We start from the raw sequence: 27,254 nt of genomic DNA, 5'->3' as shown, positions 1-27,254 counted from the left end.
TCCATCTCCCTCACCTCCATCCCAAGGTACACACATAGAGAATAAATGTATCAACATTTCAGCATTAATTTAATCAAGCATGATTTGGCAGGGAACCCACCGCAAAGAAGACATTCTATGATAAAGTACAATACCAAAAAGAAGAAGAACTTAAAAGCAGATTGTCTAAAGCCCATCTCTTCGCCTCTACTGGTATTCACTGCTGAGAAGGAAGATGATTTATTCATCCTACTACCTGCCAGGCATGTGCCGGGAGGTTACTCCTATCTTCACCCCAAGGTTAAGGTAAGCGGTGTCATGGCCGCTGTACAGATGAAATGATTAAGACTCGCAGAGACCACACCCTGCCCAAGGTTACACTCCTAGGAAGAGGCAGACCTGCTCTCCCCACATTGCCCTCCTGGCCCACTTGTAAAACTGTCCTGGCAGCTGGAACAAACCCCCTGAGATGAACCAGGGTGGGAATCAAATGCTAAGCGTGAGCTGTGTTTACTCTAGAAATCAAAAACATAGAGTAGTGGCTATAAGCAAACAAAAATGAAACAAAAAATAGAAAAAAAAATGATGACAGGGACGTGGACAAATTGCAATGTGCACATACTGGTGGTGGGAATGTAAACTGGTGCAGCTGCTGTGGAAAACTGTTCAGTTATTCCTCAAAAAGTTAAACTAAGATGTGGTATATTTATACAATGGAATACTACTCAGCCATAAAAACCGACAACGTAATGCCATTTGCAGCAACATGGATGCTCCTGGAGAATGTCATTCTAAGTGAAGTAAGCCAGAAAGAGAAAGAAAAATACCATATGAGATTGCTCATATGTGGAATCTAAAAAACAAAAACAAACAAACAAACAAAAACAAAGCATAAATACAGGACAGAAATAGACTCACAGACAGAGAATACAGACTTGTGGTTACCAGGGGGGTAGAGGGTGGGAAGGGATAGACTGGGATTTCAAAATTGTAGAATAGATAAACAAGATTATACTGTATAGCACAGGGAAATATACACAAAATGTTATGATAACTCACAGAGGAAAAAAAATGTGACAATGAGTGTGTATACGTCCATGAATGACTGAAAAATTGTGCTGAACACTGGAATTTGACACAACATTGTAAAATGATTATAAATCAATAAAAAATGTTAAAAAAAAAAAGAATTGTTAGATGGCCCAGCAATTCCACTCCTAGGTATATAAGAATTGAAAACAGGATCCAACGAATACTTGTGCACAAGTGTTCACAGCAGCATCGGTCACAACGCACAAAAAGTAAAAAAAAAAAAACCTCAGCAACATTTGAATGGGTAAACAAAACGTGCTGTATCCACAAGATGGAATATTATTCAGCCACAAAAAGGAATGGTGTACTGACATATGCTACAACGTGGACAAACCTTGAAAACATTCTGCTTGGCAAAAAAAGCCAGACACAAAGGGTCACACACGTATCATTCTGTTTATAGGAAACATCCAGAAGAGGTAAATCCACAGAGACAGAAAGTAGATTGGTGGTTGTCAGGGGCAGGGAGAATGGGGAAATGGGAGATGATTGGTTAATGGATGGGGTTTCCTTTTCAGGTGATAAAAATGTCTTGGAACGCAAGATGAAGGTGATGGTTGCATAACACAGTGAATGAACCAAATGCCACTGAATCGCACACTGTCATATGGTTAAGGGTTAGTTTTATGCTATGTGAATTGAACCTCAATTTAAGAAAAACAACCAAGAATAGTAAAGTGTAGAAGATGATTTCTCAAGTTCTCTATTCTACTCTGTCCCCTGCTGATGAGGGAAGTGAGCCACATTGAGTTGCCTAACCTAGAGGTTAATAAAGTTCTGTTGGCGGAGCTAGGATTAGAAATGAGCCATCTATCAATTAATTGAACGCAGCTGGACATCCCTGTGCCCACGGGGCACTAGAGGAAAAGGAAAAAAATACTGAGGGAAATATATCTTCATCAAGCATGACTGAGTGCATCTCAACTCCTGCCTCTCTGACTCAAGGCTATGGCCCCTGGGAAGGCTTTCTCCACTCCCACCCCAAGGAAAATGCCTTCTATTTCCATGTGAACAGGAGCCATGGAAAATTCAGCATCATGGAACACCCTTGACTCCCTTCACCAGAGTGATTTACATGCTCAGGAGGAGTCTGTTTCATTCACATCTGCTTGAGGTGAAGCGGATAACCTCCATTAACAATCTGATTACTTCTTTAATTTCTAGAGCTCTCACTGATTACTGAAGCCACGCTGTCTTTAGAGAAGAAACCTAAGTAACTTGGATTTTTAACACACCTGGACTGACAATTTACTTAGCCTGGGCTTTAGTTGGGACCAAGTGACAGAAGAAATCATGGTTATTTTATCCATTATTTTACTGACATTATCAAAATCCCATAATAACCAAGACCCTGAAATGACATTTTCCCCTCCTTTACTATTTGTACTTGTGACTAGGAGAAAATTATGCTTGATGGTCATGTTTAAGATACATAAATTCTTTTTTTTAATCCTAGAGTACTTTTTCTTTTAATTGAAGTACAGTCGATATAAAATATTGTGTTAGTTTCTGGTGTACAACATAGTGATTCAGTTATACATCTACTATATTCTTTTTCATATTCTTTTTCATTACAGGTTATTACAAGCTATTGAATATAGTTCCCTGTTCTATATAGTAGGACCTTGTTGTTTATCTAGTCTGTATATAGCAGTTTATATCTGCGAATCCCAAACTCCTAATTTATCCCTGCCTCTTCCTTTTCCTTTGGTAACCATAAGTTTATTTTCTATATCTGTGAGTCTGTTTCTGTTTTGTAAATATGTTCATTTGTGTCACTTTTTTTAGATTCCACATGTAAGTGATAGTATATAATATTTGTCTTTCTCTGTTTTACTCACTTCACTTAGTATGATAATCTCTAGGTCCATCCACATTGCTGCAAATGGCATTATTTCATTCCTTTTTATGGCTGAGTAGTATTCTATTGTGTGTGATACACACACACACATCTTCTTTATCCAGTTATCTGTTGATGGACATTTAGGTGACTTCCATGTCTTGGCTATTGTAAATAGTGCTGTTATGAACACTGGAGTGCATGTATCTTTTCGAATTAGAGTTTTCTATGGATATATGCCCAGGAGCAGGATTGCTGGATCATATGGCAACTCTTGAATAGATTCTTTCCTACTTGCTCTGATCTCTCTCAACTGAACATATCTACATCAGCATAAGAAGACATAAGGCTAAGGGTTCATTCTTTCTGCCCTGGCTTGGCTTTCTGGAGTGTATGGTTTTTACGTTGTTGCCTTGAGTGCTTGAGTATGCGTGTGAAGATGTGTGAGTATGTGCGTGTTTGCAATGAGTATTTTTCCCTATTAAAAGGCACGATGAAATTGATGATGATAACAGTTTGCCACCAAACTATCCAAAGAGCTTGTTGTGTTTTGGTCTACCACTGATCCTCTCAACATTTCTACAGACTGGAACTGGAACCCAAGTCTTCTAGGAGAAAAATACTAGTTATTAAGGTTCACAACCTAGAAGTCACCCTTGAGTTACCTCTGTTTTCAACTGAACAGCACATTCCGTCCATCAAACTGCCACAGCATGTGCTCCCCACCTCCACTGCCTCCCTCCTAGCCCAGGACATCATCCTTCACCTGGGACTAATGGAACAGGCTCCCAGAAACTCTTTTTGCTTTTACCTTGCATCTCACATTCTATCCTCTGCCTCATAGTCAAAAATGACTATTTTTGGTAACAGCTTTATTGAGTTATAATTCAGAGAGTATACAATTCACCCATGTAAAATGTGCAGTTCAATGGTTTTGAGTATATTCATGGAATTATACAGCCATTACCACAATCAATTTTGGAACATTTCATCAGCTTGAAAAGAAACCCTATGGCCTTTCACTATCAATTCCCTATTCTTCCCACTCTGCAAGGCCTACAGCAAGCACTAATCAATTCCCTGTCTCAATATATTTGCCTGTTCTGGAATTTTATGTAAATGAGGTTGTATAATATGTGGTCTTTTGTGACTGGCTCCCTCCACTTGGCATAATGTTTTCAAGGTTCATCCATGTTGTGACATGTATCAGTACTTCATTCTTTTTGTGGCCAAGTAATATTTCATTGCATGGATATATCGTCTGTTGTTAATCCAACTGTCCACTGATTGGCATTTAGGTTGTTCCGACATTTTGGCTATTATAAATAATGCTGCTATCCAGTTGCCCCAGCACCTTTTAAAAAAATACTACTCTTTCCCCATTGAATGATCTTTGCACTCTTATCAAAAAATCAATCAGCTGTAGATGTATGGGTTTATTTCTGAACTCTCAATTCTGTTCCATTAATCTGTATGTCCAGAATGGCTTTTGAAAAGCAGAAATCACATTGTGGTGGTGGTTTCATGGGTGTATACATCTATCAAAATTCACCAAATTATACAGCTAAAATATGTGTAGTTTACTGTACAGGAACTATACCACAATAAAAATGTTAAAAAAAAAAGCAAGGTAAAGAAAAGTTACAATTTAAAAAAGTAAGTAAAATAAAAGCAGAAATCACATGATTCATCATCTCTCAGTAAAATAGCTCAACCCCCATCACAAGTCACTCTATTCTAAGGGTTCTTACGCAGGGGCCACAGATTCCCAAGAGGTCCTTGGACAATATTCAGGAAGTCCAAACTTGGATGGGGGAAAATCACACCTCTATTTTTACTCACCTCTAACTCAAATTTGGCATCTCCTCTCATTATAAATGTGAGTGACAAACTAGAATAGTATTAATGACACTTCTGACGTTGTTAGCACTAGAAATCTCAGATATTTATATACAGGGTTATAATTGATGCAGATACCTCAGCAAGTCATTTACATTAATCCTACTTTAAAATTACAGGGGTGTTTATATCATAGGGGTAATTATAGGGATAAAATTATATAAAATTATAGAACTGTTACACTTGATCTTGATACCTAATGCACTAATCAAGAAGCACCCATACTCTATAATAAATTTGTTTTTTATATTCTAATAACTGTATTTCAGTGTAATTGAATTCCTTATAACCCAATGTTTTTATGTTGTGTATTTATAAATATTCTGAAAAGTGGGGTCAGAGTCTTCACGAGCCACCAAAGGAGTCCTCAGAACAAAAATAAAAGCTAAGAAACACTGCTTTTCCTATTACCAGTTTTATTTTCTTCCCAGCAACTATCATCAACTTAAATTATCTTATCTATTTATTTGTCAACATGTTCACTGCCTGTCTCCTTCTGACACCGCAACTGGTAAGTGCCTAGAGCTTAAAATAGTGCCTGGCACATAATAGCCATTCAATAAATATTTATTGAGTTAATTACTGAATCATCAGTCATTTTCTAAACAAGAGGGAAATCATCATCCTAACAAAAATAAAAACTGCTGATACCTAGTGCTGTATAATTCATGCTGGAAATAATTCCACGTTTATATTATTGTCATCAGATTTAACAAGTGCCAATACGTCCTATGTCCTATAGTAAGTGTTTTATGTGCAGTATCTCATTTACTGCATTAAGGAGCAGGAATGATTATTATCCATACTTACATTGTGAAAACTAAGGCTCAGAGAGGTTAATTTCTTCTCTAGGTCACACAGCTAGTGATAGGGTCAGGATTTGTAACCAGATCTACCTGCCTCCAAAGTATCAGGTTTTTACTAAAACAAAACACTTATAGAGGGGAAAAAAATAGAAATTTCAGAGAAAGAGAGGAGGATTTTTCTTACTGACCAACTGAGAAAGCTGAGACCCGCTGAAGTTAAGAAATATGCCCTAGGATGTAAAATTCAGCAGAACTTTCCAGTAACATGTTCTTTCCACCGTCCTGTTTATGAGCCACAGCAGAAAAACCCCTTAGCAAGACTAGGTGCTAATGGATTGCTTCGCATGAGAGGATGGATTTCTGAGAAGGTTTATTTTGCAAACGCAATTAAGACAAACAGGCATTAACTGAAGTCTGTTCTTTCCTTTCCTGGGGTCCAGTTTGCTTCTCTAAATATTAGGGCTCGGCCTCACTCGGGACATTAAGCACTTCATTAAGCTGCAATCCAAGTTAATTTGATTGCACAATTGCAAACTGTCCCTGGCTGGAGATTGTCTCGTTTGTCAAGTAGCAAGGGGGCAGCCTGGCCTGATGGCAGACCGGATCTGCATTTTATCCCCAGCTTGAGGTCTCAGTGTTTTCTGGGTTTGACCTCATCAAGCCTTACAGTAGGGAAGTTAAACTGGAGCAGGGAGACAGCTGTTCTTACCAAAGCTGCCAAGGGCACCTGGAGGCCCATCTACCGGGTCTGCAAAGGAACAGGGCATAGAAAGAGTCCTGGTCACTTTCAGATGAGAGCAAATGGGGTCAAACCAGAGGACCCCTGAGCCCGAGGCAGCTCGGTCCCATATAGAGCATGCTTCCATCCCCTGGGCTCAGTATCACTTAACCAGCTGCAGGCTCACCTGACAAGTTATGCAGGTTGGGTATACATGGGGGCCAAGGGGATGGATAAGTCATGTTCAGTGGTGATTTTACTGACATGACCAGACCCTGGAAACACCACATTTTGTAAAGTAATACTCCGCTCTCCTCTGCTATTAATGCATGTGATCGAAGGACGCACTCCCAGTCTTCTCCAGGAGAGACCCCTCCTCCAGGCAGCCCAGCCCCCTCACTGACTCTGCTGTAAAGATGGTAACCTTGCCCAAAGAGAAGTCTGCTCTTGGCTCTCAGCTGCCAGGAGCCAATCTCTCAGCCCTTGGGATGTCATGTCTGAACAAAGTCTTTGCGTGGGGGTCCTGGATCAGCCAGGTAGTAACAACATGATTGGGAGCAAGGGGGTTGCTGAACCACAAGAGAAAGCCGAACAATGTGATATACAATGGAGGCTTTGGGTCACGTGGTATCTGTCAAGTTCCTAAAGACTAAGGTCAGCCAAGTGAGCAGTCACCCAAGTTTATGCAACTGAGTCCCAATAAAAACTCTGAACACTGAGGCTGTGTAAACTTCCCAGGTTTGTAAACTTCCTTGCATGTTGTCACACATTAGTGCCGGAGCAGTAGCACTGTCATGACTCCAAAGACAAAGAACAGTGGAAGCTCTGTGTTTAGTACTACCCTGGGTCTGCCCTGTGCACCCCTTCCCTTGAATTATTTTAACCTATATTCTTTCCTTAGAGTACACTGGTTGTGAGTATAACAGCTTTCAATGAGTTCTGTGGTCCTACCAGATTATCAAAGCTGGGGGTGATTCGGAGAGCTCCCTAAACTTGCAGCTGGTGTCAGAAGTGAGTGGTCTTGGGGACTGCTCACCCTCTCCCCTTTTTCCATATGATCTAGGCTCCACCCATACCTGGGGACCCAGCTCTAACCTCCTTTCCTTCCTGAAGGTGCCCTAAATTATTGCAGCCTAGAGAGTGTGCCCTCTTCTGGACCCAAAGCTAGGGTTTCTCAAACTATTTTTTAGCAAAACCCACAGGAAGAAATATATCTTCACTTCACAAACCAGTACACACATATGTTTATACAGTATATATAGATCTGTGTATACAACTGAAAGAAAAGTTTCATATAATCACATTGACCTTCTGGACCAGTATTTTTACCTGAGGCTGTTCAATCTCCTCTTTTTCAAATGCTGTTGTGACTCCATTGCTTTCACAAACCAGTAATGGGCTGAGACTGGCAGCTTTAAGCAGCGCAGGTCCTGTACACTACCTCGATAATTAAGCACGTCACTGCTTTGCAATACATCTTGTCTTTTTCCCTCGAGTTTAACATGTTCACATCTTGTCTCTTTAAAGACTTGATTAAAAGTTTTTCAAAACAAACCTCAAAAGGACAACAACAGTAATAATGTTTAATACTTCTTTGGCCACTTGCATGCTGGGCACTGTAGTAAGAGCCTAATTCTTTCTACACACTAGTCCAAGGAAAGTAGTATCATCCCTCATCACCATTTTCACCGTTTCACAAAGCAAAGACCTTATGGCTTGGAGAGGTTAATCAGCTTGCCCAAGGACACACAGCACTAAGGTGACAGAGCAGGATCAAGCCTGGGAAGGTCTGAGTCCAGAGCTGCTGCTAACCAGTGGGCGGCACTGCGTCTCCTTTCCACCCATTCCTGCTCACAGCCAGAGCCTCCCAGCCGGCCTCCCCGCCCCCTCAGTGGACAACACACAAGAATGCACAGTCCTGGCCCAGGCAGCTCAAGGATGAGGAAACCAGTGAAGTTTCCTGTTCAGTCAGTGCTCTCTCCCAGCAAGGGTCAGTGACCTTCCACTTGCACACAGCCCTCCCAGGCCTGTCTGTCACGGTTCCCCTCACTCATCTCTGGGGAATTGCCTTCTTCCAGAATGCCAGTCGCCCCTGTCTGCTTCTCCCCGCACCGCCTTCCCCGCACCAATTAAACTGTCACAGTCGAGTGGCTTGGAGACAGGTGAGGGCAGCAAGAAATCTGACGGAGGCAGGGAATTCAGGGGAGATGGAGCTTCTCTTCTGTCTTCTGTCAAACTGGCCTGAAGACGGGTCGTATGCGCCCGCAGAGGTTCCCCGTGCCTCTCCATCGGTGGGTGAGAGTCACAGCCTCGCGGAAAAGTGGCAGGTGTTTGCTCATGTGTTTGGGCACCCCAACCGTACCCAGGTCCTGGTGCTCCACACTGGGTCTCAGAAGGAATGGTTCTGGCTGGAGAATATTTGCATCCCTGCATCTCAGCCCAAGGAGGAGAATTTCCCCGAAAAGCTGGTGCACACCCACAATGTATAAGAGAAGCAGAAAACAGAGTGTGAAGGCTCTGCCTTACAGACCCACATCACCTTACATATGCTTTCTGCACTGCCTGGTATTAAGGGAGTAGCTGGGAAGTCTCGGGCCTCCCCGCCCTCATCTCATTAGCATTGCCCTTGCATTTTCACAATTTCAGATGCAATGCAAGGAGGGATATGATGGCTCAAGAAAAGAAACGCACTGAGATGTGTTTTGGATGCCAGGAGGGGAAGGGTTTCTGCTTAACCTTTGGGTATGAAGACTGCCTTCTGTCTGCCAGGTGATCTTAATGGCAGAAGAAACAGGAGAGAGGAAATGAGCCAACCCTACAGAGCAGAGACCCTTAGCTTGGGGTCCCTGGACCAACTTGAGGGTCCTTGGCAATAAAAAATTCCTATAGCATTCATCAAATCCCCAAAAGGGGTTTTGACTCACAAGAGCCACTACCATCATACATGGTAATCTACACACAGTGCCTTCTATAATTTTACTTGCTGTAGCTCCTAACTCTTATTCATCTGTGCCTCCTCCAGGCATACGTACATCTGTGGACAAGACACAGCCACCAAATGTCCCTCCTTGCCTCCTCCCCAGCCTCACCACGTACTTGGTAACAGATTGTACTCGGAGGCACCGACAGGCTGCATGACTGCCTGGAGCACATCTCAATTATTAATGCTGCTCTTTACAGACCTTGCCTTATTATTCCTGTTTGTGCAATTATGAAGAGGGCGGAATCCTTAATGCACTCTGTGCCCACTTCCTCCAGCTGCTAGAGGAAAAAGCATGTGCCAGGTACAGTCATCTCACATCATCATTTTCTTCATCTTTCTCTACACAGTTCCCTCTGGGGCATCAAGACCAAGTGTATCTCAAACTGGGCTCTGGGTTCATTTTCAGCATTTTCTGAGGGTTTTTAGAGGGCAAGGTCAAAACACCAGCTCTCACAGGAAAAGATGGGGATTCTCTGTCTGAATAGGATGTCTGCGTGAATAGGCACATGGGTAGAGCATCTTTGTTAAGAAGGAAAAGTGCCCGACCATAGATTCCAACACCTAACAGGTAGACCCTGGGGCCCTATCTAAGGTTTTCCTCCAGAGAGAATCATGATGGGTGAAAGGCAGTACTAGTATTTTCCATTTGGAAACCAGACTGATAAAGAAGCAGCTCTTGTGCAATTGGGGTTTTCGTGATGGAACGGTCACCTCTTTTCCAGCTTTGAAAAGATGTGAGCTCTGGGCTCTATATTCAAGCAGAGCCTAATACTAACCTAATACTAATAGCCAACTTTCCATGTAAAATGTGAAAGGTCAGTAGCTGGAGATATAGCTCAGACTTGACTCCATATCTGGGAAGAAAGGTCCAGAAATGCTTTCGATTTTGTTTTCAAAGAGGCTACAGTGTAAGAATTTCATCAATCAGTGTTGATCCTAATGCTAGGCAAACAGGGAACTTTAAAGTTGATGAAAACTACAGCCAGGGTTTATCTATGTTAACAAATGCTTTTATATCCACATACATTGGAAATTAAACCAAGTTTCATGCAATGTGCCCATTTACCCAAGCAAGTCAGAAAACTGTCTCGAGCAATTATCAACACTCACCCGCTTGGTATAATCAACTCTGTTTTGGTCAAGTTAATGCACTGGCAGAACAGACAGATTTGGGTCTCTTTTCTTACAAAGAATCTGACAGTTTCAGGGGGTTATGTTCACTTCCATTTATGTCCTGGAAAATACACTCCTGTGACTTAGCAACCATGTTTAAAAAGCTCTTGCAGTTCTTAAATAAACAGTGTATGTTTATGAGGTCCTAACGACGTTATTTTCAGGGATGACGTAGAGTTGGTGATATGTAGCTTTGGGGAGTTACAGTAAGTTGTGGGTGATTTATTGCTGTGACATACAGTATTTGTCTCGAGAAAAGTGGACATTCACTTGAACAGCTTTCAAAAAACGTGTTAAATGGGAAATAAGCCAGAGTGTGTAGGGACCAGGGACTCCTCACCAGGGAGAGAGAAGGAGCCCTTTTTGGGAGATGGAAGACCAGGAGTTAAGACTATTTCCTGGCAATCAGGCAGCAGAGCTAATTCAAGACCAGAAAGAGAGACCGTTTAGAATAAAGACTGAAAACGGGAGGCCCAGATCTGGCCCACGGAACTGTTTTGTTTGGCCAGTAGAGCACTTTTAAAAGTGGTGGAGTTGTGACAATATTTAATAACTGGAGATTCAACATGAACATCCAGTTTCTTCTCTTTTCTTTGAAACGTGGGAAGTCTGCATTTCTGTCTGAGGACAGTCAGCCAGAGCTGAAGTCACTGCAGGGAAGGCTCAGGCTGGTCCTCCCCTATCTGCTTCCTTCCTTTCTAATGTCTGCCCACCCTTTCTGCTTGAGATTGTAAACCTCAGTGTAAAAAATATTGTTTTTTACAGTGATGCTCTCAGGGAATAGACCTCTTCAGCTGGCAAGACTCGTTTTCAGACAGAAGGATGGACAAAGCACATGTGTCTCCAAAACGCATCAGAAAAGCAAAGATGATTAGGTTTTCTTTTAAAAACAGACATATGCCCAGGTGTCATTTTTTGTTAAATGCTGGGTTGCTGAAGTTAATATTTCCCACAGTCAAGCCATAAGACGTAGTTTGAAATGGAGTGTTTATTTTTATTTTCCCATCTGAGACAATTAGACACCAGGAGGGGTGTGGTGTAAGGCATCTGTCTCTGGGCATGTTTTCTCATCTGTGAAAATTTCCAGACGGATGGGGCTGACAGGAAGGGAGGAACGGGAGCCAACGTCTCCATCAGGCACCGCAGACACAGCGTCTCGGGCCCACTGTACTCCTAGTGACCCATGCAAATGTCTGAATTTTAATTTCCTTTAAATCAAAAGAAAAAAATAAATACAACAATAATGAATCTAGCTTGGGTTATATTCATCTTTATATGAACACAGTCATCAAATATAAGATTTCTTATTCTTTACGGAGAAATGGACCCAAGAAGGCAAAAATACCTAGAGCCCATGACAATCACAGTGCAGACCTCCAGGCAAATGCTGGTCTCCATACCAACATCTCGGGTCATGCGGTAGCGGGTTTGCCCAGAACACAGCCTCACTAAGCCATGACTTTCATCGCTGGATGCTCTACATGTGGCATGTTCATAAGTGAGGCCCCTGTGAGGCTACATTACACCCTGACCTTGGTTTAAAAAAGATGGAGCAGATGCCTTTCGGTCAGTCACTTCTGTAAATTTCCAAACAGAAGTGCCCAAAGGTTTTCACCACGTACAATTAGAGAGAGGTATTACCACTACCAGAGACAGTTTGCATCTGATCCTGTTAGGCCATCTGGAAAGCATTCTCAGTCCTTAACCTCAGTGACCGATTTCAAGGCAGGGTGTCGCTGGACTCAGCATGTACTAAAAATCAAAGCCAAGAGGCCAAAGTGGAGGCCAGAATGAGAGCCCCTCTAAAGGATTCCTAGATCTGGGGGGGAGACTGAGTTTTCTGTCTCCTCAACTCAAAATCTCCCCAGAACCAAAGCACTGCAGAAGATCCAGCTGTCTTTTCAGCTTCTGAGCCCTCAGCACTTACTGTCAGCAAAGCTTGTATTTGAAATTGACCATGTATAGCCTAGAGATACCTCACTATTTATCTTGTTTTCTTACTCATTTTTCTATATTTATGGCTGGAATTCCTGACCCTCTTGTGAAAATATATATAATTTAAACATCTTCATGGAAAAGATCTAGCCTTATACATAGTATCTGAAACCCCCAATACCTAGAAAAATGTCTCACACACAGCTGATACTTAATAGACATCTATGAACTGATTGATATCTTTAAGGTACATGGCTCTCAATCTCATCTTTGTTATTATCTTGAGACTGGTGGCCAATCCTCCCATGCTGTGCCCTTCCAACCATTTATAGGTGGGGCAGGATTATCCCCAACATACACATGCACGTACACACAAACACACTCCCTTCTCCCAAATTCTGGGACCAGTGGCATGTATGTCAAAAGGTCCTAAGAGCATTCTTGCTGCAAAGGATTCTATTTTTTGCCACAAATGACTCATCACTGACCAGGGTGTCCCCAAAGCTACAATTTGTCAGGCTGTCGGGAAGAAGGGCAAGAGGAATAAAAGCAGTGACAGAGGTAACATCCCCATTCCTGTCTGCAGCCCATAAACACCACGATGAAGCTGTACCAGTCGACACCACACCTCCGGACAACCATGGCTGTGTTAAGAATGAGCTCTGCCCCTGTGTTTGCATTGAACTGTTCTGAGCTCTAACCTTTCCCTCCAGCCGGCTTCCACCCTGATCTCTCGGCAGTTTCTGAATGCATGTATGGCTGTGGCTTTAGGTAGAGGATCAGAGCTGGGCAATGCGGAGAAGGTCCAGGCTGCTGGTGGTATAAACACATGCTAACTGCAGAAGACATAAATAACTAACTGGGCCTGAAAAGGAATGCATCTTCCTCATTAGCCCTAAAATAATCATTCTTTAAAAAAAAAAAGCCAGAGGGCCACAAGAGTGTCAGATAATCCAAGGTTTTGTTTTTAAATTCTAGAGAGTGGTGAAAAGAGCAGAAATAATTCATTCTAATTTTGGAGGGTAGATATGGATTTATAGACATAGTTATCAGGTAGTGTTTTCATAGGAGAAACAAATGAGCAACAGGGCAAAATGTCCTCAGAAGTTATGTGCAACAAATTCCAAACAGGCCAGACAAATGCATTCAGCCTTCTCAACCTTCCACAACAGAGCTGAACCCTTACTTCCCCCTGTGAAATAGTCCAGAAAAAAAAATAATAAAAAACAGAGGAGCAGGATCATAGAATCAAGGCATTCAAAGTCTCTTGCCCATGGGGATGAAAGAAACTAACCCCCAGCATCCACCCGGCTGGGCCTTGTCTTTTCCACCTGGGATTGTCTTTGTTCTTTTCCACGTCCCTAAAGTTTTCCCCATGATGACAGCCCGAAACTCCAGAACTGGTGTGAGAAGTCCTTCCTTGCTTTGCTATTCAATGGATAATATTCACTATCACATCTTTATTAATTTCTTATTTAGTAGAAAGAACCCAAGAGATCAGGTAGAAAGGGGCCTGGACTGGGATGGGAGAGCTCTGGCTTCCGGCTTGAGTTCAGCCCCTGGCTGGCTGGGTGACCTTGAGCAGATGACTTGGGCCTCATCCTGCAGGAGAGGATGCTGAGGTGCAGGGAACAGTGTTATCAGTCCCAGCATTTTATTCTACAGTTCCCTTTTGCAGCAAACCTGGAAGGTCTAGCTCCATCCTCCCTCCCACTCCTATAACAACCCTTGATTTTTTTCTCAGGAGATGCCAAAGATAAGCAGTTCCCTCAATGTCTCTAGGGGCTGTCGCAGGTGGCACTGCTGTGTCTCCCGCACCGTGAGAAGAAAGGAAGGAAGCCCAGACCACTGCACAATGTACCTTCTTGGCATATTCTCCACCTGCCTTCTTGACCAGGTTTATACCCCATTGATGAAAGAATGGCAACTTGCAAAACCAGATGAGGTAGGATGGTTGAGTCTGGGTGGCTCCCAGGTCAGGGAATTGAAGGTTTCCATTCAAGGTTAAATTCTGAAAGGGGACAGGACTTCCCACTGGGAGTTATTTACAGCCTCTGTGCCCCGAAGGCGCCTCCTCTTCCCCCAGCCTTCAGTGGGCTCGCTCCCCCACCATCTGACACGCCATTCTTTCAACAGCTGCTGGCTTTCCTGTTGTGCTCCCCTCACAGATGTGCAGTGCTGTTCTGAACATCCTGCCCTTGAACTTTCCCCTACCCATAATTTTCCAAACCAAAGCCTGGTAATAAAAATGTCAGCAAGGGATGGAGAAAACTAGGGGTGGCGGGCAGTATTTAAAAAGGAAAAAGAAAGAACAGAGAGATGCTTCACACACACAGTGATTTGTGTTGACTTCCTCAACAAAGGTTAAATATATACCATGAGTTCTTGAAAAGGGCATAAAGGCGGAGAGCTGGAACGAGCTTCTCAGAACACTACCTAGAAAGACCAGGTTCCATAAAGGAGTTGGATCCAGAATAAAACGGCGAGCTTCCTTCTCTATGCCACAGGCTGTCCAGCTGTTCATGCTGTGGGCCAGGGGACGTGCTAATGGTGACAGTGAAAGTAGCATTTGCAGCCCTTTTCAGTTTACAACGCACTGTCACGGAGGTGACCTATACTGTCCTCAAAGCTCGGCCAGGTGCCTTCTACAGGGTCAACACCTGTGTGCGCAGTAGGTAAGAACAAGACTGGAGGAGGAGGCTGGATATCTTCTATGGTTTCAAAGACCTCCACAGAAACCTCTTTTGGATCTAATTTTCCTGAAGTCCACTGGCTTGATAAGTGCACAATGCAAAACTGTAACAATTAACCACATTCTGCCATCTTCTAAAGAGATAAAAGAAACTAATGGACAAGCACGGCCTCTTCTGTTATCTACTTTAGTTTGCCAAGTAACAGGCACCAAGAACTAGGTAAGGATGGGGAGGGCAAAGGGGCTTTCTACCGAGAAAGAATCCCTCAAGCGAGAGACACCCTTGAGAAATGATCAACTTGTTCTTTGCTAATTTGACCTTATTCCATCGCAAAACACTGGCACTCCACTGAGATGAAAGAGAAGAGTCTTATTGAGCCATAGTTTAGGAGGAAACAAATCAAGACCCAAATAGACATCAGACAGCACACATCCCACGGACATGTCTCATGTCCCTGGGAGAAAGCTCATAGGACCCTGCTAAGCATGGCTGCCTTGCAGACTTGGCCCCAAAGGTGCGAACCGGGGAGATGGGGAACAAACGAGAAAACAAGACAGCTGAGCCGGCAGGATGCGGCTGCGTGACCTCTCTTGCAGCATCTCACTGAACCCAGGTAGTCGCTGCCACACCTGGAAATTTACTTCCTGACACTTGGAAGAGAGGTGCCTTCAGACATGTCGATTCAAATCCTGGCTCCATAACTTACTAGCTATGTGATTTGGGGCAAATGCTGCAGTTTCATCTCTAAAGTGGGAAAGGCCATAGTACCTACCTTACCAAGTTGTTAGAGTTCTTAGAGACCGCACGTGTTATTCATTTTAAAGAGCTTAACGATCAGTGAATGTTATTCCCCCCACCACCCGACCCTCTCTTCCCTTTTGAGGAGAAATTCTAGGCAGAGGTATTAGAGGCTGGGCTGTGTGCAGACTCAGGGAGGTGTAACAGTGGGGTAACCAGCCAGTTGCACTAAAGCTCTGGGTATCCCTGTTACATCACTGATGCCAGTGTTATTTACAGAGATGATGAAAACAATCTGGTTACTTTCCGCTGCAATCTGAAAGACAGTTTCCCTTAGCCATACCTAACCATAAGCAATTTTACCGAGTGGAAAATGTTTGACATGATCACACTGAAGCTGTCTTGAATGAATGAACGAATACAAAATGAGTCAATGAACACACATGTAAATTTTAAAGGACAGGGGAACGGCTAATTTGAAGGGCAGGGGAAAGGCCATCTATTTTCACATCGTAACTCCAGTTGTCCTGGAACCCGTCCCTTGCATTAGATGCTCTCCACAGTGTGTGCTGCTCTTCCCTCCTCCTTCTTAATGTCCATATGCCCCTCCACTGAGCACGGCTGATTCCAGAGTCCTGGAGCAAAGACTGGGAAATCAGCAGGTGCCCTCACTGTGTACCAGCCATTTTGGAGCAGTTCAAGTCATTAAGGAAAATTTTAACAATGCATAACCTTTTGGCTTTACTCTGCTCACAGCAGGTTAGCGTGCCTTTCCAAGACACCCGCCTGCACTGAAGTCACCAGTAAGCAGGACTTGACCTTCATTTTCAGGATGAGCAGCATTAAATATTCATAATCCACGGAACTGCAGCATAAGAAGTAGCCAAGTTTACACATGAATCAAAGGAATACATTGCTTCACATGGGTGGGGCATCCCTTTCCAAGAATGCCCCTGGAAAAAAAATGCAAATACCCAGGACCCTGAGCCTCTGCCTCTTCCTACTTTCTCTTGAAATTCTAGAAGCTGCAGGAACTGCTACATTATGCAGTCCCTGAATCCTGCCCTCATGCTGACATTTCTGGGTCTTTTTTTCCCCTTATCTATTAGAGAAGAATTACTGTTCCTATGCCAAAGGGAAAAATAGACAGGGATGGAACCAGCAACGGTGACATTATCACCCACAGGGCGTCTAGGGGCACTTTTGACTCGGTTGTATAATTTTTTAAAAAGCTCTTTGCTTCACAGAGGATCAGAGTGTGTGGGAGGAAAGGGTGGGTGTAGATACCAAGAGACATCAGAATTAGGAGCTGGAGTGCCTTAAATTGGGCACCTTTAAAAAGAATGAAAATTGCTAAGAGGGTAAATCCTAAGAGTATTTGTCACAAGAAAAAAAATTTTTTTTTCTTTCTCTTTAATTTTGTATCTGTATGAGATGATGGATGTTCACTAAACTTAGTGGGGTAATCATTTCATGACACATGCAAGTCAAATCATTGTGCTGAACACCTTAAATGTATACAGGGTTGTAGGTCAGTTATATCTCAATAAAACTATAAGGGAAAAAGAAATGGAGTTCCTTGGGGGCAGTATCTGCCTCGTGTAGCCAATTTAGTATCTTCGGGGAATGGAACTACTGTGTGTGGCGGGGTTAATGCTTCTCCGTGTCTGTTAAGGAACTGACATCTGTGTCTACCCAAAGACTAGGTGGAACGTCTCCCTCTGCTTGGGTCTTTCTAGAGAGCCTACTGCTGGGATGATAAAGCATCATTTTAACACAGTTTAATGTAATTCTCTTTGGCTTCCAGCTCCAGGAGCTCTGAACACAGTCTGTCTGGCCAGATAGTAATCACGTGAGGCTACACAAGTAATTCTGCGGCGACCACTCTAAAGAAAATTAGACCCAGAGAAGGGCTTCGCAAACCGCTGAATGAAAAAGACCTGCTCCGGGACCCATCTGGTCCTAAGGATGGGAAAAGAAAGAAGTGAAGGTGAGGATGTCTTTGTCCACTGCCTCTTGACGGTGAAATAGGCTTTGAAAGGTTAAAAAAGATCAGAAACTCACCAGTTATAGTATGTATCTGAACCTCCTGTCCCCTCGCAAAACCTGAATTACTGGCCTGCCTCGACCCTGAGCCGGCTGAGCAGGTAACCAGAGCCTGCTTTCTGTGTCAACATGCATTCCTTGCACTATTAAAAAGGCTGAGTGCAGAGAGCCTCACATCTTGAACTTGTGCTGCTGGGGCACTCCCCACCCCGTCGGGGGAGGCCAGCTCTGGTTGAAACTCACCAAGACAAACCGTTTCCTGGACAATGTCTCGTGTCCGCCCAATGAGGTTCACACAAGGGAAAGCCTATATGTTATCTTTGACTTATTTACTTGACGGGTATAAATACTAACTAAAATTCATCTGAAGAATACTAGGTACGTTTTCCCAGGGTGATGATTTAGTATCACTGCCAAGAAAGTTTAAAGCTCTCTTTCCAAAATGCCCAGATGGCCAACCAAACCATGAGTGTGTATAGCCCGTGACAGTTTTGAACCAAAGGGATGTATTTTAACAATTTTACATTCTGCTTTCTTGCTCGCTTTTCATTTGCATCTTATATGTGGATAGAATTTTTTATCTTGTTTACCATGCTTGATTATAATTTGTCTAATGAGCTCTTTTTTTATTCCTGGGAATGAATCTATGGCTTCTCATGGAGGTTATCTTACAGATTCTACTTCAATGTGCCCCTTGACTTACATTGAGCGAGCTTGCTGGCTTTCCCCAGGACGATGGTAGACCCTTAGTATTGACTATGCTGATGAGGTGACCCACGGGAAAGACTTGGGGTTTTGCTTCAGAAGCAAATGTAGTAATTCCAACAAAAAGCAGGAAGGGCTACATAAGTAAAAATAAACTCTTTTTATAAACAAAGGCTTACTATGCCAAACCACAGTTTAGTGACAGAGAAGAAAAGCTGAAGCTAGGACAAAGCTAAAACAGTCCCCAAGAAAAGTGAGGACAATCCTTCTTCTAAGATTCTTGGCAATTTGGCTGGGAAAATTTGAGAGCGGGACTGACGGTTCATCCTTGGAATTGACTCTTTGCAAGTCCATAAAAGAAACCAGGACCAGAGAGGGTTCCCGGTGCTGGCTTTCCCAGGCTCAGCAGAATCATAACTAAATCCAAAGGACACTGAGGTGGTGTACGACATCCAGGAAAGAGCGTCTTGCCTTGGAAATTCCATCCCTTTCCATCCTCTCACATGGGGCCGAGAACACTAGGACTTAACAGAGCAAAAGACCACCCACCCCATAGTAGACACTATTGAAAAAAAGGACACAATTCAAGTCCATCTAACAAGAGCATTTTATTTCTGAGAATTACAGAGGTGCAAAAAGGGGGAAACCAGGAAAGGAGGTGCCGAGGCATCTGTCCATCCAACTGGTCACCATACTCACCTCCACATAAGGTTTGTCTGTCCAGGGCACACAGATGACATGCCCGAACCTACTTCCTGAGCCCTGACATAAAAGCTGAGGCACGGTTTCTTGTGCCCGGTGACTTGTGAGAGCATTCCTCACTCCTGGGGAAAGAAGGGAGAAAAAGACCAGGGGCTTTAGAAGATCTTTGATCCAATTCAAATATGATCAAGAATTATTAAGAAGAGATATTTAAATGGGGCTTACCTTCAATGACAGACCAATTGGAGTTTTCCAAACTTAAAAAGCTCTTCTCTTTCTGGGCCAGGAAGAGCTGATGGAAAAGCCTGTGGCTCCTGACTCCTGGAGGACTCTGAGAGGCCCCTCCACCTGAGATGGGCGAGGCAGCCCAGCTCTGTGCGTGGGGATGGGCTGAGGGACCTCCGATACTCTCAGCGGCAGCTGATGCCCAAAGACGGGTGATTAGAGGACACATTTCCTTTATCTTCTCCGACGTGACTTTGGCTCAGCACCCAAATGCACACAATCCTTTGGCTGGTGACCAGTGATGCTGAGAAATTCAGAGTTTAGGCATGCACGAAATTGCTACCCTCTGGAGCCACGGAAAATGAGCGCTAAGCTCAGAATCCAGGCGCACCAAGGTCTGAGCCAACAGGGACACCAAGCAAGTTTCCTCTGATCAAACTCCAGCATTCAGGTGTGCTGGGGATCAAGTTGAAGGGATAAAAACACTCTCACAGTGGACAATGCAAGCAAAGAGCTCAAGGCCACTGTCCAGTTGTCAATTCATGTCACCACAGAAAGGAGTCAGACCAGCTCAGCTCCAGTGTCCCAGATGCTGTCAGCTTCAGGCTCGCAAGAGAAGACTTGAACAAATGATGTCCCCAGTGGGGACCCCTGCAGGAACTGGCCAGAACTGGCCATCACTGAGCAGCTCTGCTCAGTGCCCTCTTCTGCCTCCTCAAAAGCCTTTACTGTTTGTGGCACAGAGAGACCTCACCCCAGGCTCACCCAAGAGCACCAGTTCCCTCAGTTGGCACCCCAGGGGTCTGCATGAGTGTCCACTAGAGGAATTTTCTGATGGCCACGGGCTTCCACCTCTGGGCGTCATCACAAACTCCTCCGTCCCACCTCCTTACCTTCACGAGTCAAGAAGCACCAGCAAGTGATGCTTCAGCTGCATATTTGGCTGGCAGGTGCAAAGGAGAGTGAAGTACTTTCTAATCTGACTTCTAATAAGAGTAAAGCATTGGAAGCCCTAATAAGGAAAGGATCCTACCACCAAGGCAAGAATGGCTCACACCCTCACTGGTTGGACAGAGTGAGCCTCCCAGAGGTTGCAAATTCACATCAGAGCCCTCTTAACATATTCAGTGCAGACACTGCACCAGGAAACAACTATTTAAAAATCAGCAACACCCAGTGAAAAGGTTTGACCTCAGACCCCTCTCCCTCCCTTGGAGGCCAGCATAACCAAAGCAGCTTGTTTGCAAGAGCTTGCTTTCCTACTCAGAAAATCAGCACAGACAGCCCTGCCCTCCTCCAAGAGTCTTCCACACTCAGGAGGCTCTTGCAAAGGTAGGTGTTAAGGTAAACCAATTGATCAATGTCAACACTCATGACTGTTTTTAGAAAAGAGGGCAAGACAACATATGTGAATACTCACTTTGACGAATCTATGAAGTATATTACAAGTGCACCAATGCTGAGAGCAAAGACTAAGACAACCTGCAAAAGAAGAGAGAGAACGTCATCACTTAAGAGCTGAACACTGGGCTGTTGATTTATTTTCCAGACACATGTAGCTGCTACTCGGAAACGTGGTGCTTTCAGGGGCGAGCTTGTCAACGCCATCCCCTGGTTGGGCCCACTTCTGCCTGCTGTGGGCTCCTTCCCTCACAGTGGACAGCAACCCTGCGGCTGGCCAACAGGGGTCAGGGCAGGCTTCTGCATCCCCTGGCACTGTGGTTTTCTCCGGTCCTGTTAACTCAGGGTCCAGCTTCTCCACATCTGAAGTCAACACACTTCAGTGGGCAAAGTGCAGGTGAAAATTTGCAGTGATACCATTTTTCATATTCCACATAACCAAGGCTCAACAGGAACCCAAATACAGGGCTATCCTGTTGTACCAGCTTTGCTGAGGTATCATTTACACACCATAAAATTTACCCGTTTTAAGTGTACAGTTCAATCAATGACTTTGAGTAGATTTACCAAGTTGAGCATCCAGCATCCTAGTCTAGTTTGAGAACATTTTCCTCAGCCCAGTAAGATTCGTCATGTCCGTTAGCAGTTAATCCCTGCTACCATCCTCAACACAAAATGAACACTAATTTACTAATTTACTTTCAGTTTCAATGCGAGAAAAATTAATTGAAAAGCACAAATGAGCTATCCGTACAAATGTCCATATGTGTGTAAGCGTATGCATGCATGTTTGTACTCACTGCATGAATGTGTGTGTTTGTGTGTTTAGGACACTTCTCAAGTATTCTGGAAACACTTTAGGGGCAGGAAGCCAAAGGAGGTAATACAACAGGCTAGGGAGATGACAACCCTCATTTTTCTTTACACTCTTCACTCAAAGTTAATCACCATTGATACAAAAGACAGTGTTGGCATCCCCTCAAAGGATACCTGTCTCGCTGAAGTCCATCAAACGAACACGCAGCCAATTAGGCTGATGCTGACTGGCTGATACTTCCACCCTCACTCAACATTGTAACGTCTGCGTTTACTCTTTCATGGAGAAGACTGGTAGCACAACTAAAAGGATGCACAAAAATTTAAAAAGAAGCCCAGAGCCAACAAATAAGCCTGAGAACAAAAAACAAACACGACCACCCCACACAGTCCCAGGAGGCAATAACTACCTAGTAGATAGACCAGTATCCTAGAGAGACGTGGGGTGAAGCGTGTTAGAATGGCCAGCCTCCAGCAGACCTACACATGGACAGCCCCGTGGCACTGGCTGGTGGGTAGAGATGAATCCCAAGTTCTGTGAAGATGAGGCATGATCGAGTCGTGCGTGTGTGCGTGTGTGCGTGTGTGCGTGCACCGAACTGGCTGATAGAAAGTGAAAGCTGCGTAGATACTCACTTAAAACCCTACAAATTTCACGGAACTACACAGTGTTGTGTCCAGTGCATAGATGGTGGGCTGCAAAGCAAACAACTGGCAGTTGAAACAACTCTCACTATAAGGAATATGTGTTTTCATAGCATCTGAATTCTCCTTACGGACACCTGTGTTACAACAATGCACCATGGGGGCTGATTTTATTCATCCATTTTGTTCTAAAAACTCAAGCAGGCTCCAGCTGAATCCAAGGAAATTCCTGCTGCCTATCAGTGATTATCCTCAGCCCAGGGTTAATCCATGTGGCAGGGTCACCTCAGTCTCTCCCCCGCCACCACCCGCCTCCGCAACACATACATTCATTCGTTGCAAAGGTAAACACAAAAACAAATAAAAACAAAAACAGGCTTCTGCTCTTCCCTCTGTTATCTGAATGAGGCAGCAAATCAAACAGCTGAGGATTAATTCTGACCTGTGCTGCTGTCTCTGAGACATAAGCACTTAGATCTGGGCCCTGACCTCATTCTCAAAACGCTGCAAAGAGAAGGGGTGTGGCCAGAGCAGAGGGGAAGGACCTCTTCTTCATTCACAAACAGCGAGTGCGAGACTGATCTCTGTCGATTCGGTTGTGTGTGTGTGTATATCTATCTGTATGTGTGTGTGTGTGTGTGTGTCTCTGTGTGTGTGTGCATCTGTGTGTGTGTGTGTGGATGCCCAGCTCCTGTCAGAATGCCCTATGCAAGTCTAGGCTGTTCTAGAGCTGGAGAGAAGATGCAGGGAGAGGACAGGAGAGGACGGGAGAGGTGGGAGGAGAGAGGGGAAAGAGGAAAGGAAAGGAGTTCTTGCAAATCATATCTACATCATCCGGAAAGAAGCTCCAATCTAAGCTCTTCCACATCATTGAGGATTTCCCAGCAGACAAAGTAGCTGACACGTGAGTCCCAGCTGCCTCAGCTGGCCTCTGCGATGGGGACTAATGTGCAGCTTATTTAACCAAATCAGCCAGTGACTGAAGCAGAGGGCTCCTCCCAGCCTCTTCAGACACAAACACCAACAGCAGGATTTCTCAGATTGATTGGGGAAGGGAGGGAAGAAATCCAGCAAAAAAAAAATGACTCCAAAGTTCCCAGCGGGTAGAGATTCTGAGGAGTGGACCTATTCTTGGGTCCACACGTTCGGCCAGAAGGTTTTCTCTCAGTGAAGTACAGGGTGTCCAGACTGTCCCACACCATCCCTGCCCACATCTGCCTCCAGGCACAAAATGATCAATGTGACCAGGGGGGTGGGTGCGGGGGTCTGCTTCTCAGTACTGAGTCAACCATGCATGTGATTTTATAAACTTGCTCAATGGCTCTTTATCACATCAGGCTTGATGACACTGTCTATCTGCATCCAGGTGCTGCAGAAAAGCAATCAGCCCTTTGGATTTGGCCATGAAAACAGAAATCCAAGAGAGATAAATCTTCTTCAAGGCCCCAGCATAGGACTAGTTCTCTCTCTCTCTCTCTCCCTCCTTCGTTCATCTCTCATCTCCATCCCTCTAACACCCCGTTGTCTGAGAACCCTCCTCTAAGTATGAAAAAATTCAGCCCCACTACACAAAATGATCAGATTTTAGCCTAAGTGGTTAATGGTTTTGCTACAGAGCAGCCCCAAATAATCAGCTAAGTATTTATTTCACATTTGCTTTGCATAAGGCCCTGGGAAAAACAAGAAAAGAAGTCCACTTGGAGTCATAAAATAAGCTCTTTCACACAGTAACCCTCACAGAGGTGAATCCCATGCTGTTATGTAATTAATGCTCAATTGTATGGTGTCAGTGGAGTCAGGATATAGTAACTTACTAACCAGGTGGGACCCGCATAAAGGAAGGGCAGGAAGAGCATGGGTTCCTGTCTCAGCCAATTCCTTCTCTAAGTGTCCCTTCCTCTGACATCTTATGGCTACTCCAATATCCCTTCAGGAAGGGGAGGGCCACTGGGAATCCTTCTGTGAGCTTCTGTAATCCCAGGGATAAGAGGCACTGTAGCCCCAGGGACACGGTAAGATGAGGCCAAGAAAAACACGACCCCTGAGAAAGGGAAACCCTCAGCCCCCCAGAGCTGAGTCGCCGAGTCCCCCTCACAATGACCGAGCGCTGCACAAAGCACTGCCACCAACAAGAGCGTGTGAGCAGTCTGGCACGTGGGGTGATGTGAGCGGTCCCTTTCGGCACACTTTGTGCCTGCCACGAGAGAGAGCCTGTCCTGTCTTCCTCACTTTTCAAAGTCTGGGCTTCCCAAATCACCTTGGCTGCCTGCATGGTGTTAACTGCCACATTCCTGGGTTTAACTGCAAGACCGTGTGCTGTGTGGCGAGAACGAGTGCTGAGTGCTATTTACAGGAGTGTCCGGTTCCTGAAAGCAAAAGTGATTTGATAAATGACATTGCAGTGATGGTGCCCGTGAGTCATCTATTTTTAAAACTCCAAGATCAAACATGTGTTTGCACAGAAGAATGCTAGGCACACAGACACACACACTCACACACAGAGCGTACTAGAAAGAGTATCTGTCCCCAACACCTGCCGCCAGGAGTCTGATGATACGCGGCGAGCAGAGAGAAGGCCACAGCCATCTCCATGGATGGAAATTCCAGCAGGCCTTGCAGACCTTCCAAATGTCTTGAGAAGTTCATAAAGATGGAAGACAGTATGGCACAGCGGAGTATCCTCCCTCAGGTCACTGGAGCCCCCCCACTCCCCAGGGCAAAGACGGGTCCACTGACGTGAATTCAGAGGCAAATGAACCAGGAAAAGAGGCTCTTCAGAGACCTTGCCTGTTCTAGAACCTGGTTTCCAGTTGTGGGATTCAGGCCCAAATGCTTTCGATCGGCACACGAGGTGACAGGGGCCTTCGGACGTGGATTTGGAGCAGAGGCTCACAAAGGCAGCTGCCACTGGAATCCTACCACCTGAGGAGCTTTCCTTTAAGAACAGAGACGCCCTCGCCTCACCCCAGGAACAGAAAATTGAGAGCTGGGAGGAGCGGGGACTGAGTATCTCTATTTTTAATAAGCTCCTCCAGTGAAGCTGATGTGTGGCCAAGAATGGGAGTCACTGAATTAAACCCATTAGGGGAAACCACTTAGCTAGAGTCAGAGATTAATTTACAAACGTCGCCTTCACAATTAGCCCATTAGAACATATGTATGGGGCCCACAGGCTGTGAGAATCGTGCTAGGAGTGCTCTAAAAAGTACAGAGAGGAGGATGAATTAATTCTCTTCTGAGCAGGTCTCACACATCCTGCTCAGCTGACAGCAAGACAAGTGGCCCTAATTAATGATTCTGCCTGTCTGATCAGGGCCCAGCCAGCTCCTCAGAAAAATGGACAATTTTTGATATAGGATCCCAAAGGCATGTTACTTTTTTTCACTGAGGTATATACAATAAAATTCACCATATAAAAAAACAGACACGCGGGCTCCCGAGGCAAAACGATCTGGGGATGTTTTGTTGCGGAGCGAGAACAGAGTTTCGGCATCCAAATGATAATGTTTCGTCTGCTGAATTTAACACCTCGACAATCAGCCTTTACTGAACTCCACTGCACAAGGCCCAGAGGGAGAGAGTAGGAAATAGAAAACTGAAAGAGCTAAGTCAGGCCTGAACTTTGCCCTCAACGTGCATGGAATCCAGAAGTTTACTCAGAAGTCCTTGTGGATTTCGTAAATGCTACACATAAAAATAGACGCTTCTGACATGTCCAAGGAAGTAGGGGTCCTCGACGTAACACCGTCGCCTTCGTCAGCTCCCAGGGTGGAAGGGGCAGAGGAGGACTGAAAACCAAGGAGGAGGAAGAGGGAAATCCTGACACTCCAGGCCCACCCGGCTGGTCCGGGGCCGGGCAGACACCAGGTGCAGGGACGCAGACAAGCGGCAGGGAGGGCACCGGACTCCAGTCAGGAGACCGGCCTGGGTCTGAATCTCGACTCTGCCCCACTAAGCAGGCAGCTCTGAGCACATCATGTAACCTCTCTGGGACTTGGTTCCCCAATCTGTGAAACAGTGGGATTGGAACAGATGACTGTCGGATGGGAACCTGGGTAAGTTACTGCATTCAGGGAAAGAAGGAAAAAAAACATCTGGCTTGAAAAGGCAGAGCTCTTTTATGCCAACTGTGGGCCGTTTGTGCGTTATTATAATTCGGCATGACAACAATCACGTGTGTTGCTAATCTGTGTCAGAGAGGATCGTTTCTCTCATAAAAGCAAGAGCGGGGACTCCGTGGACACGTGGATTCAGAGTCTCTTTCCAGGAGCACGATCAGTTGCTCACGTCACACATCAGCTCACAAAGCTAAGAACCTAGAGACGCCCCGACCGCTGTCTCCCGGGTCTGTGCCTCAACTCTGCACTGTGACAGGGCACGGAGGGGTGGTCTCACCGCGCCGCTCTCCTTCTGCCCCTGTGATTCTCTGAAAATCCCATGTTTCCGTCACCCTGAGAGGCTTAGACTTAAGTCGCAGTGTTTTCTTAAGGGGAAAAGGGAGGGATTTTTTTTTCTTCACAACCTGGCAAGATGAGCTGTATGTTTTCTTTATCCCTGAACTATTAGTGGTTCTCAATAGGAGAAGACATCATTTTGCTGCCAAAAAAGGTATCTTTGTTATCCTAAGTAACGGAAGATTTGTAAAGGATAAAACCAATATTTTGACAGTGCCATTTAAGCAGCTGAAGGTCCCTTAAGTTTCCAACTTAACCCCCAGGTGCGTTACATCTGACTTGTGTAAGTGCTTACACAAAAAGGCCATAAATGGATTCAGTGGAAAGCAAGACTCCAAACAATGGTTGACGTCTAGATGTAGTCAAGATGAAAGAAAGGAAGGAGAGAAAAAAGAGCTATTAGT

At 44.7% G+C, this 27,254-nt stretch overlaps 1 protein-coding gene across 10 annotated transcripts in view; it reads right to left on the bottom strand.

The window, feature by feature from the left end:
- Positions 1 to 27,254, bottom strand: part of KCNMA1 (potassium calcium-activated channel subfamily M alpha 1) — a 708,582-nt gene that overhangs the window by 320,508 nt on the left and 360,820 nt on the right. For all 10 annotated transcript variants that reach the window (XM_072971241.1, XM_072971239.1, XM_072971250.1 and 7 more), the window contains exon 3: positions 20,955 to 21,016. In XM_072971241.1, coding sequence (XP_072827342.1) covers positions 20,955 to 21,016 — 62 coding nt within the window. The remainder of the gene's footprint in view (positions 1 to 20,954; positions 21,017 to 27,254) is intronic.

This window comes from Vicugna pacos, chromosome 11 (genome assembly GCF_048564905.1).
Source record: "Vicugna pacos chromosome 11, VicPac4, whole genome shotgun sequence".
Classification (NCBI taxonomy): domain Eukaryota; kingdom Metazoa; phylum Chordata; class Mammalia; order Artiodactyla; family Camelidae; genus Vicugna; species Vicugna pacos.
Note: the sequence above shows the minus strand (reverse complement) of the source record. Positions and strands in the feature narration are given on the sequence as shown.